This window comes from Podarcis gaigeae, assembly GCF_964106915.1.
Source record: "Podarcis gaigeae genome assembly, chromosome: 8".
Lineage (NCBI taxonomy): Eukaryota > Metazoa > Chordata > Lepidosauria > Squamata > Lacertidae > Podarcis > Podarcis gaigeae.
This window is the reverse complement of record NC_139684.1, coordinates 25,840,014-25,852,308: the sequence shown is the minus strand read 5'-3', so window position 1 is coordinate 25,852,308 and position 12,295 is coordinate 25,840,014. Positions and strand designations below refer to the sequence as shown.

The 12,295-nt window shown below is 48.1% G+C and overlaps 1 protein-coding gene across 1 annotated transcript; it reads left to right on the top strand.

The window, feature by feature from the left end:
• The first annotated feature begins 2,680 nt into the window (after positions 1-2,680).
• Positions 2,681-11,912, top strand: VAMP3 (vesicle associated membrane protein 3). Its single transcript, XM_083752908.1, has 5 exons — positions 2,681-3,251; positions 6,489-6,567; positions 7,603-7,761; positions 8,853-8,904; positions 10,296-11,912. Coding segments are annotated over exons 1-5 (312 nt in total). The 5' UTR covers positions 2,681-3,249; the 3' UTR covers positions 10,316-11,912.
• The last annotated feature ends 383 nt before the right edge of the window (positions 11,913-12,295 follow it).

Below are 12,295 nucleotides of genomic sequence, written 5' to 3'. Positions count from 1 at the left end.
AGAGTAGACCCACTGAAATCAATGGACCTAAGTTAGTCATGTTCATTAACTTCAGTGGGTTTACTCGAGTCAGGCTAGCCTTGGATAAAACTCACTGTCAGGTTTGGGCACCTGTTCAGAAGTGCAAAATGGGCATAAGTGAGATGGGTTGTTATTAAAACTATACCCATTTCCATGATTGAGGGGGACATTTTTGCTTCTCATGAGCCCCTGTGACAACACAGGACATGCCTCCAGCCACTGGCTATTCTTACAGGCCATGATTTGGCTTCCAGTCGCGAAGCCGCCTTCACAATTTTTCCAGCCTAGGAAGAACGGTCTGAATCCAGACTGCAAATAGGTAGTCCAAAAGCTTCTATTCCCGCAGCTGGTAGACTCCTTTCTTCCCTGCCGCTGATTTATGGTCAAGAGTCAAACACACTCTTCTGTGGCTAAAGGAGGCTTTGCTCCATATTTTCAAAGTGTAGCGTTCCGCCCTCTTCCCTCTCAGTTCCTTTCTCTCACACATGCAGTTCCAGTTTTGTTAAATTCCATATTTATATTCCAATTTCTTCCTCACTTTTTTTTAAAAAAAACTTGCATTCCGGGAAAGGTTACTGTATCATAAACGTAGAGAAAAACTTTGATATAAGCAAACTGTGGGCTCCCATCTCCCCGCCCCCCCATCATCCGAATGAAATCCGCTCTCAATCCAAACCTTTTAAATCCTTGTAGCTGGGTTCGTTTTTGCAGTTTATCATCTCTAGCACCCACCTGTAGTTAAAAAAAAACCCCAATTAGCAGGATAACCTGTTCTTCCAGGAACACGATTGGGGATTCGTGGCAACCAGATTGCTCCATGCACCCAGTGCCTTTGTCTGCCCTCACATTCCATGGGGAAGCGAGTGCCAGGCAAACTGTGGATGAGAGCCAGGTTCCTCTTCCAACCGAAGAGGAATGCAGAAAATGCAGATTATCTGTCTCTCTTCATGGTGTCGAGAGAAGCGTCCATCTCCTGGCACACAGGAAACTAGAAGCCAGCAGCCCTGCTCTTTCTAGGCAGCAGATACAGGCAACAAGTGCAGGTGATCAACTGACTGCTGACCCTCCCCACCCTGCCGCTTGAGGCAACTGTCGGTGGGCCGGCCCTGCAAGACAGCAGTCTGTTGGCCTGTCAAAGTCCTCATACCATCAGGAAATTTCTTAATGTTTCATTTAAAATGTTTCAAGCCCTGTGGTTCATGGCCTTCCCTCTAGAGTAGCAGGTGGAGAATCTATGATGTGGTTCCCATCATTTCTGGGCATGTTGGTGGTGGTGGTTCAACAATATCTGGAGGTCTGCAGGACCCCCACCCCCCATCCTCCAGCTCTTAAGCAACAGAAAACAAATTGACTCTGTCCTCTAACATTTTAATATCATTTCCAGGCTAGACATACCCAACACCTTTCCTCATTGGACCTGTTCTCCAGGCCATACCTCTCAAAATAATCAGTGCTGTTCTTCTGGCATCGCAGAGGGCTCCAGCAATGAAGATTCTCAGTAGTATTTTGTAGATGCCAGGCTTGAATTGCCCTCAGTGCTCTTTTCCATGCTGAATCACAGGAAAGGCTTTTGCAATGCAAATGCACTTTCTGCCCAGCCTAGGCTAGCTTTCCATTAGCACTGCAAAGGCCACGTCAGAGCTGCTTCTGTGTGGAAATACTCTCTGGGCTTTGGAAGACTGGCTGAGTGACAGGTTGTGCCGTGAGTCAGCCATCTTGCATATGTGCCCAGGTTTTGCCTACCTTCCATACTGAAGTCTACATTTATCTCTGTTGGAATTTGTTTTGGCCACTTCTCTGTCTTCTTGTTTCCGTCTTCCAGTGTTTTAGCTACACCACCCAGTTCGGTGTCATCTGCAGATTTCTATTTCTTTGTTCAGTCATTTATAAAGATGTTAAGCAACAGCAGACCCAAGTCCAAACCCTGCCCGACACTCTTCCCCAGGTAAACAAGAGGCATTTGTGAATGCTCTTTAAATACAATTCCTTAGATACCAGTAGATAACAAGTGTGTCATGGGGGAAAATTGTCAAAAAGCATTGCTGAAGTCAATATGCAGTACTCCAATGTCCACAGCATCCTGCTAATCTACCAGACTAGGGACTCATCAACAAAAGGAGATAAGCATAGTCTGTCATGCCTTGTTCTAAGAACATAAGGCAAGTCCTGCCAGATTAGGCTAAAAGGGGACCATCTGATCTAGCATCCTGTTCTCACAGGACTGACCAGATGCCTGTGGGAAGCCCGCAAGCAGGACACAAGCACAAGGGCACTCTCCCTGCCTGTGGCTTCCAGCAACCAGCATTTAGAAGAATTATGAGTGCGCCTAATCCTTTTATAAAGCCATCCAGGTTGGTGACCATCACTACTTCCCGAGAATTCCTTGTTAGCCTGTTTGCGGCCACAACCTTTCTCTAAATCAAAAGCAGGCACAGGCAGGGTCCGGTCCCGCCAAACATGCCGACCTGCCCAGCACCAGGCAACATATTTGACATCAAGCGTGGTGCAGGTAAAGACGTGCCCCCCCCCATCAGGTACTCCCAAATGCAGCTGGTGATCGGCTGCTCCGTTCTTAACTTGAGCGGATCTCCTCTGAGTAGGACGAGCACCGGAGGCTCACCAGCCTCCCTCCAGCGCAATGCACTTCAGAACATACAGTAAGGAGAGCCCTGGTGGATCAAGCCAGTGGCCTATCGAGTGGGAAACGCGCAAGTAGGACCCGAGCGCAAGAGCTCTTGTAACTTTCAACAACTGCCGTTTAGATGCATTGCCGCGCCTTGGAGCGGGGAAGAGCCATCGTGCCTAGTAGCCTTCCAGCCACGGCCGTCCAGGAAAAGAAGACGCCACAAATCAAGAGTTTTCGAAGAAGCCCTAAGAAGAGACCCGGGACGGACGGGGCGCCGCGGCCAGCGGGTTCAGAAGCCCAGAAGCCGTCGGCTGAGCGCGCCCAAGTGCTTGCAAGGCTTCTCTGCTGCTCCTTGCCGTCGGGCGGGTTTCCAGCTCCGCGGGTTGCGCTCTCGGAGACGCCTAGCCGCTTCCCCTTCCTCCGCCTCCTGCTCCTGGGGCTGGGGGCTTTCCCCGGCCTGCGGGGCGGAGCTTCCCAAGGCCCCACCCAGCGGCCGCGCCTGCAAAAGTTGCAGCCCGAAGCGGCACCAGCAACAGCCCGGAGAGCAGCAGAAGTTTTTCGGAGAGAGCCGCTGCTGCGCCACCACCAGCCCCAACGTCACCATGTGAGCCCTGTCGGCAGGCGGAGGGGGACCGGTCCTGATCTGGGGGCGGTGGGCGGGCGTCGGGGCTCACCGCTAGCTGCCCTGCTTGGGGCGGCGCCTCCCCGGCCTTAGGCCCCGGCCCGCAGCCTGGTTGCTCTCCCTCCCTTTCGCTTTTGCACCCCGGCGCGCTGGCCCGTCCCGTTGCTCCTGGCCGCCACGGGGGGTAGTGAAAGTCGGCCGGACACTCTCTCGTTTCTTTTCCCGGGCTTGCGTGGCGTGGGCAGAGGCGCGGCCTCTAGGCATAGGCAGAGTGCCTTCGGGGACGCGTCTCCACCGACGCACACAACAGCTGCAGCCCTAAAGTGGCCCGCTGCCGAAGTTGGGTTCTCACGCCTCTCCAAGGCTAGTCCTCCTCGGAGTAGACGCTACTGGCTTAAGTGCATTAATTTCACTGCGCCTGCTCCAAGTAAAACTTTTTGGGAAGCAGCTCCATGTCTACTTGGCAGTAAATCCCCTTGAATTCCATGCTGGGTTAGGGCGGAAGCCTTAAAGGAAAAGGGATGTTGTACCGTGCCTGTTCCCTTGTAAGGCAAACGAAGAGTAATCTTTCAGGCTTTCAGTATGGAGGGGGAAATTGGAGCTTAATTTGTTTGGGGGCTCAGCCCCTATGAATCACGGTGCCAGCGCTCAGGAGCCCTGACGCTCTCGAAGAATTAACCACAGGCTGAACTTGAGCAATGTCACCACTTTCCAATGGGTGTTGTATATTCTAATTTTCTTTTAAAAACAAAGTGTTCCCTGTTGAATTTCAAGTGGTTCGGGGTGAGCATGTGGGATACAGGTCACCCTAGGAAATGAGGCTCTCCCTTTTCTTCTGGTGCCAGCTGTTAAACAGCTGTTTCTCTTGCCCACCTGGACCAGAATTCAGCTGGGAGGAGATTAGTATAAATCACACATTTGGGCTGATGGGGCTCAACTTGGCACGATGGCTCTGTGCCATTGAAAACCAACCAACCAGCGGGGCACCAGGAAGAGTCAGCTAGACTCGCCAACCTGGCAAGCCTTTTCTCTTACCAGTACTGCTGGGCAGAAACACCCCAGTGAATTTCCAAAACTCACTTTCGGAAGGAGATGGTTGTTCATCTGTGAAAGTGAAAGAGGCTTTCAGTGCTATCCCATGTATGTTTAACCAGGGTTCTCAGTGGCGTGGCCCCATCACCTGACTTTGGCCCTCCCTTGGGAAATGGGATTGTTTCCCCTCACTGATGGTCTTCAGATGCTTGCAAAGTCTTTATTTATTCACCTTTAGGAGTTAAATCCCCAGGGACCCAACCATTGTACAACCATTAGACTGCTTTTTTAGAAGCTTGTGCCCTTAGGTATTTTAATGGCAGTGTGAATTACCGTATTTTTTGCTCTATAAGACTCACTTTTTCCCTCCTAAAAAGTAAGGGGAAATGTATGGAGCGAATGGAGTCTTATGGAGCGAATGCCGGCTGCGCAGCTATCCCAGAAGCCAGAACAGCAAGAGGGATTGCTGCTTTCACTGCACAGCGATCCCCCTTAATGTTCTGGCTTCTGAGATTCAGAATATTTTTTTCTTGTTTTCCTCCTCCAAAAACTAGGTGTGTCTTGTGGTCTGGTGCGTCTTATAGAGCAAAAAATACGGTAGTTTGTGTTGATGGCTTTAATTACATTTTGCTCCTAACTGGGTGGAAAAAGCAATATAAAACTTGCATAAATGCTACTCCTAAGCAAGCCACAGTCTGACTAATGGGGCTTTCCTCCCTAATAACTGTGTCCCAGCATTGCAGTTAAAAGTGGTTACAAAGGAAGGGTCAGCCATATTGGACACTTTTGGAGGTTGTTTATCAGTCGACATGCATAGGCTTTTACACCATTCTGTTTTGGCATAGAGAGACCTGCACACAACACTGGAAGATCCACACTTTCATATTAGCAGTTTAATGTAAAACCTACATCAAACTTAAAATAGGGTTTTCTTGCATATGTACGTAACACTTGGCAGCCCCCTTGGTCAACCGCAATGCATGCCCTTCTGTTAACAAGAGAGTGATCAGTGTGATGGATCGTGCCCTTTCAAAACTGGTTGCTTCCAGACAGGGCTGTCTACAGCAGATGCGGCGCCGTGGTGCAAATATCCGCTCAACGCCCCCAAATTACTACAGATGGGTGGGGGGCGAAGCTGTGCACTACCAGCCATTGGGGGGGCAACTCTCCCCCATGCCGCTGCGGGAGAACGATCCCTGCAGAGGATTGGGAGGGAAGTTGCATGCCCGCAAGCCATATGGTTGGTGGGGCGCAGTTGGGCATGCAGGGAAAGGGGAGGCCGCTGGCAAAGCCACGCAGCTCCCCCACTCACTGGGGCACCCCTGAGAGGCCTGTGCCCTGGAGCGATGCACCACTAAGCCCTATGGGAAAGACAGCTCTTCTTCCAGATGTTTTTTTGTGGGGGGTGTTGCCCTGATAATTTAGATTCCGGATGGGGATTTGATGCAAGAGAAACAACCCTGCAGACTTTAAAGGACTTAACTGTTATGGGCAAATCATCACATCCTGTCTTTGAACCTGTTACGGGTCCGGCGGTGTCACTGTGTTGACAGCCTCCTGGCAACTTGTGGCTTTCCCTTATTACAGGGGTGAACCCTGTTGGACTCCCAAGACCCATCAACCACACCCAGCATGATGGGAGCTTCAGCTGGTGCCCCCCTCTTGTGACTTTGCCTTCCACTTCAGTATCACAAATGGCACCTAGGCTGAGATTTTAATAACATGCAAGTGTCTTGACACTTAATTGGCAAGAAGACATGATTCAGCCATGAGCTGAAATCCTAAAGACAGTGAGGTCTAAGAGAGCTAGCGGTCACTTCCTGAAACTTTAAATCACTGTTTTTTTAACAGCTAATCCTCCAGTTTGAAACTTTGCACTCTCAAATGCCGCTGACACTTGTTTTCATTTCTCCTTCCCCCAGGGTCTGTCTTTTGGAAGCTGCTTCTTTCGTGGTTTTAATTTTTAAAGGTGTAAAGATTTGGTTTTTAAAAAAAATAAAATAAAATTGAAAACTGGTGTTTTTAACTCTAAATGCTAATTATGAGCTGCTTTCAAGACACCATTTGGTACAATGGACACGATTCTAAGAAGCAACACATGCGGGGGGAATTCTTTACCACTGGAATTTTGTCCTGGCCAAGCACCCAGTAGGGTGTGATAACCTGACTGTTGCCTCTGACTTGCAGGTCAACCAGTGGCCCCTCAGGGGCTGCCTCTGCCCCAGGCAGCAACCGGCTTCAGAAAACCCAGAACCAGGTGGATGAGGTAGGTGTGGCACCATTGTGGCTCCCCTGAGCATCCCCGTGTGGTGAGGTCTGTCTGTCTCTTACAAGACATGAGCAAAGCTGGCCATCATCTGCCCTCTTCCTTCCTCTTCTCTGTGGCTGCACTGCGTGAAACTGCAGCAAGATGCATACTGTAGACTACCTACTCTGTAGTGGTGGGGGTGACCTTCAAGTGGGGGGTGTAAACTTACTGTGGCTTCTAAGTGCTGCGGAAATTGGCACCCTGTCGTGGTTTTCCTGTTTCCAGAGGGGTTCAGTTTGGCCGTCTGCTGCCGTGAAATCAACAAAGGGTCTTGTGTGGCCAACTACAATTTATTACGACGCAAACCAGCCTTCCAGATGTTCGTCACCTCCCAACTCATCGCGGGCTGCTGGGTTTGGGGGTCCAATACCAGCTTTCCTCTGCCAGTGGACTTAGTCCATGGAAGTACAGTGGTACCTCAGGTTACATACGTTTCAGGTTACAGACTCCGCTAACCCAGAAATAGTACCTCGGGTTAAGAATTTTGCTTCAGGATAAGAACAGAAATTGTGCAGCGGCAGTGCGGTGGAAGCCCCATTAGCTTCAGGTTTCAGGTTAAGAACAGACCTCCGGAACGAATTAAGTACGTAACGAGAGGTACCACTGTATATGCCCTACACAGAGACCCCAGCTGCTGAATCTGGCTAAAGGGGGCCCGTTCGACTTCCAAGGTACAACTGTATATACAGTGGACGCTCGGGTTGCGAAAGTGATCTCTGCGGGATGCACGTTCACAACCCGCAGCGGCGCGTCTGCACACGCGCAGGTTGCGATTCGGCGCTTCTGCGCATGTACAAAGCACGATTTAGCGCTTATGTGCATGCGTGACCACCGAAACCTGGAAGTAACCTGTTCCGGTACTTCCGGGTTTCGGCAGGTCCGTAACCCGAAAAAACGCAACCTGAAGTCTCTCTTAACCCGAGGTATGACTGTATATGTAAAGAAATGATAGAGGCATACACATGCATGCTAAGCACCGTTCTGACTTCTCAGGTGGTGGATATCATGAGAGTCAACGTGGACAAGGTTTTGGAAAGGGATGAGAAGCTGTCTGTGCTGGATGACCGCGTGGATGCCCTGCAAGCCGGAGCTGCCCAGTTTGAGACAAATGCAGCCAAGCTGAAGAGGAAGTACTGGTGGAAGAATTGCAAGGTAACTGACTGGGCTGCAGCAGCCTTTGCCAGCCTGGGGCCCTCCAGGTGTTTTGGAATACAGCTGAGGTCCAGAACATCTGGAGGGAACCAGGTTGGCAGAAGATACGGGGTTCCCCCTGGGTCCCTGGACAGCTGCAAAGGATGATTGAGGGAGCCTCTTGGAAACTGAAGACCTGTAGGGGGTCAGGAAGGGGACACCAGTGGGAAGTTTATTTTCTCCGGTTCCAGAGGTTAGGATCCACCCCGATGGCTTCAGTTAAAAGAAAGGGGATTCCAACTAAACATCTGGAAGAACTTTCCGACAGTAAGAGCTGTTTCGCAGTGGAATGTCCACCCTTGGAATGTGGTGGACTCTCCTTTAAGTAGAGGTCAGATGGCCACTTGTCATGGAGTCTTCAGTTGAGATTCCTGCATTGCAGGGTTTACCCTTGGGGTCCCTTCCAACTCTACAATTCTATGATTATGTGTTTTACTCCCTGTTAACTAATGCACACAATTTCCCAGTTCCTGATTTTTTTTAAAAAAATGGTGAAAATATATACTGCTAAATCATATTTAACAGGAATCCTTGTATTAGTAGGCTGCTACTTGGCGCTGTGGGTTAAACCACAGAGCCTAGGACTTGCTGATCAGAAGGTCAGCAGTTTGAATCCCCGCAACGGGGTGAGCTCCCATTGCTCGGTCCCTGTTCCTGCCCACCTAGCAGTTCAAAAGCATGAAGTGCAAGTAGATAAATAGGTACCGCTCCAGCAGGAAGCTAAACGGCTTTTCCGTGCGCTGCTCTGGTTTGCCAGAAGCGGCTTAGTCATGCTGGCCACATGACCCGGAAGCTCTACGCCAGCTCCCTCGGCCAATAAAGCGAGATGAGTGCCGCAACCCCAGAGTCCGTCACGACTGGACCTAATGGTCAGGGGTCCTTTTACCTTTACCTTTACTTCTCAAAGAAATTCCCAGTTCCCAAATGATGTTAAATGCCAGTATCTGTTGAATGATTGCAATTAGACAAAACTAGGATACTAGATTAAACTTGCAAATTATGGTGGTGGCTCGCAGATTTAATAGTTCTGCTCTGTTTCTCTCTCTTGGCAGATGTGGGCCATTCTGATTGCAGTGGTGGTCGTTCTCTTAATCATCATCATCGGTAAGTGTTTTTAGTCCTGGTTAGGCATGGAATATCATCGACCAACCTTCGCCAACATGTTTCCCTGCAGTTTCTTTGAGCTACAACTCCCTTCAGACCTTGCGAATATGGATGTGGCTGATGGGAGTTGTAGTCCAAAACAACTGGAGGTTAGCAAAGGCATCCATAATCAAATAGAGGCCTTGGAATTGGAGACCCCTTGCTCCTTAGCCTGGGACTCACTGATATATTGGACCTCTCTGCTTTATTTGCCATTTGTGCCCCTGAAAAACGTCTTCAAAGAAAGAACTTGTGATTCTCCGTTGGAAGGCCACTGGTAATGGCTTTCTTCTGTCTGTCTCTCTCGGGATTTGTAGTAAAGAGGAGCCAGGTATTATATATTCTGTTCCGATCCCAGTGGACCCACTGCAGACTGAGATCTCTTCTAAAAGGTTACATGTAAAAGCCCTATAAAATAGTATTTCCCCAGGTACATTGATCTAGTAGTTGTTGTTGTTTAGTCGTTTAGTCATGTCTGACTCTTTGTGACCCTATGAACCAGAGCACGCCAGGCACTCCCGTCTTCCGCTGCCTCCCAGTTTGGTCAAACTCATGCTGGTAGCTTCAAGAACACTGTCCAACCATCTCGTCCTCTGTCGTCCCCTTCTCCTTGTGCCCTCCATCTTTCCCAACATCAGTGTCTTTCCAGAGAGTCTTCTCTTCTCATGAGGTGGCCAAAGTATTGGAGCCTCAGCTTCATGATCTGTCCTTCCAGTGAGCACGCAGGGCTGACTTCCTTAAGAATGGATAGGTTTGATCTAGTAGTAACACTGCTCAAATAGGAAGATCTTTTAGCTCTTCTCAATCGCTAGGCTAAGGAGTGGCTCCAGATGCTGCTGGACTCTCATCCCCCTCAGCCAGCATGGCCAATGGTCAAGGATGATTGAAGCAGCAGTTCAGCAGCTTCTAGAGGGCCACCTCTGTTTTCAGGAAAAAGAGTTCCCTGGCACTGTGGAATAGCTGCCATAAATGCCTCTGTGCCCTGATTCATGTACGAATTGACTCAAGACTGTGCAGATAACTTTCTGGTTTGATGGCTGTTGGTTTCATGCAGCTGGAGTCCCAACAACATACAGTTTGGGAGGGTAAAACTGCCGCCCTAATTCCTTTTGTTGAGTTTGTTCTTAATGGGAAGTGAACGGCAAGTGCTTTGCATTCTGTGGTTGCCAATTTTGCTAGCTGCCCAGTGTCAGGTGATGAACACTTTTTATAAAGGGAACACTCTTCAAATATAAATACTTTTTAAGGTATGCTTTGATTTGAAGCATAAAATCATGTTTCTTCTCCTGACCCCTTGTGATTATTTTTATATATATATATATATATATATATATATATATATATATATATAGTTTGGAGCGTGTCCTCGTGAGCCGTTTGAGAAAACCCTGGAACTTGAAGCAGTTTTCAACAAGAACATCAGTCTCCTCCATATCAAGCTTTCCTACGGGTGCACAAATCAAACGTTTATTTTGGATAGAAATGTTAACTCTGTAGCCTATAGACAAATGTGCCTTTATTCAAATGATGCGCTTCAACTTGTAAATGCTGTTGCAGTTGGCTGAGACTGCTAAGACCTGTATGAGTGAGGGTGAAACATCTTAAGGCTTGGGGGTATCATGATCTATACTGAAGCTGTGAGTTTCTGGGTGGGGTTTCATAGATCGTGGGTATTTTTTATCTGTTTCACCTGCTATACCTGGACAGGGAAGGAAACTAGCTTTCATTTGTGCTTTCTGGAAAAAATTTTCCCCCACTCGTGCCATTTTGGAATCATTGTTGCCTTAATTAGATAATATCTCCTGATCGGGTGGGGAACAACCATGAAACTTGCACACTCCAAGCACTTAAGTGCCAAAACATCTTTTGCAGTATTTGGGACAAAACCCTGTGCCTTCTGCTCTTCTCGTCGTAAGCTGTCGTTCCTCACTGCCTTTTGCCTGGACCTGAACAAATATTATAAAAGTATTTTTGAAAACGTATTTCTGGTTGAATTTAACTAACATTTCGGCATTGGGGGTTCTGGCAAAACTAAAACCGGCAAGAAAAGCTTCCTCAACATACCAGCAGAATATATTATCTGTTAGGGAAATGAGGGTCAAATGCAACCTTGAAAGTACTTTTGACTTGCATCTCATGTTGCTTAGGGTGGCCCATGCAGATGTTGGCTGCCCTCCTTGAGAGATTTTGCCAGAGAGTTCTTCTGTCCTCTTCAGTGTGCCAGATACTCTGGTGGGCCACAGCCCTTCATGAGCCAAGCAGTGTGTGACTGCGTGCCTCACTTTCGCTTCCCACTCACCCCCTTGCACCCTTCGCACAACACCCCACCCCTTTGGGTCTTCTGTTCTCCTTGTCGCCCTCTACTTATGAGCAAAAACTGCATATATGAATGAGACCGGGTCTGTACTGTTTACCAGCATTGCCAAACATGTAGTCCTCAGTTCCTTGCCAATTCCCCCCCCCCTTTTTTTTTACATATTTGTTGTGCAAATTGCTAGAAAACTAGAGTTTTAAAGAGGTGGTGAAGATGAATGAAGAATAGCTTGGTCTGCCTTAAAGAACTCTAAGCAAAACCAAATTGGCAGGCACTTTATAAGGAGTTTTTTTCTTGAAACTTGTCCTGCGATAGTTGTTAACCTGCTAGTTTTAAGTGAAGGTGGAATATACATCGGGAGGGTAAGAATTATGGTAATGATTTCAAAAATGTTTGATTATTCATGTGTTATCAATCCTCTTACTGTATAAAATGTTATTAAAACATTTCTTTAAACTTCAAGCTTAACCAAACACTGGATGTGAATTTTGCCTTGTAAGACTTGCCAGTGCCTTGACTGAAATCCAGCCTTGTTTTGTGTATATGTGTGTATATCTTGGCCAGGGCACAAAGCTTCACACAACTTCCTGGCACTATTAACAGGGCAAAGAGAAGCCTTCTTTGCAACTGCTTGATAAAAAGTGGATTATAAGTCGCTTCTGGTGTGCATTCTTTTTTGTAAAAGTAATAAAGTAAAAGTGGAAGAGAAGCCGCAGAGGATTTTCCTATACTCCCTTCACTTCTGCTTTCTGCTGGTCATGATGCTGTTGGTTTCAATTCCACTTTCGGACACAGTATGCTTTGGAGGGCAGTTGCTGGGACTCATGAGCTGGGCGAGCTCTGCTGTTGTTGCACTCAGGTCATTCTTGCAGGCTCCCCAGAAAAATAATCCAGTTGGCCCCAGATGCTCAACTGGGTAGACTCCCTTTGGCCTTGTTATGAGAATTATAAGGACTAAGATATAAATGTACAAGGCAAACATCTACATAAATATATAATCCACATGTCTGAAACAGTACAGGAAGACAGTCCTGAAGT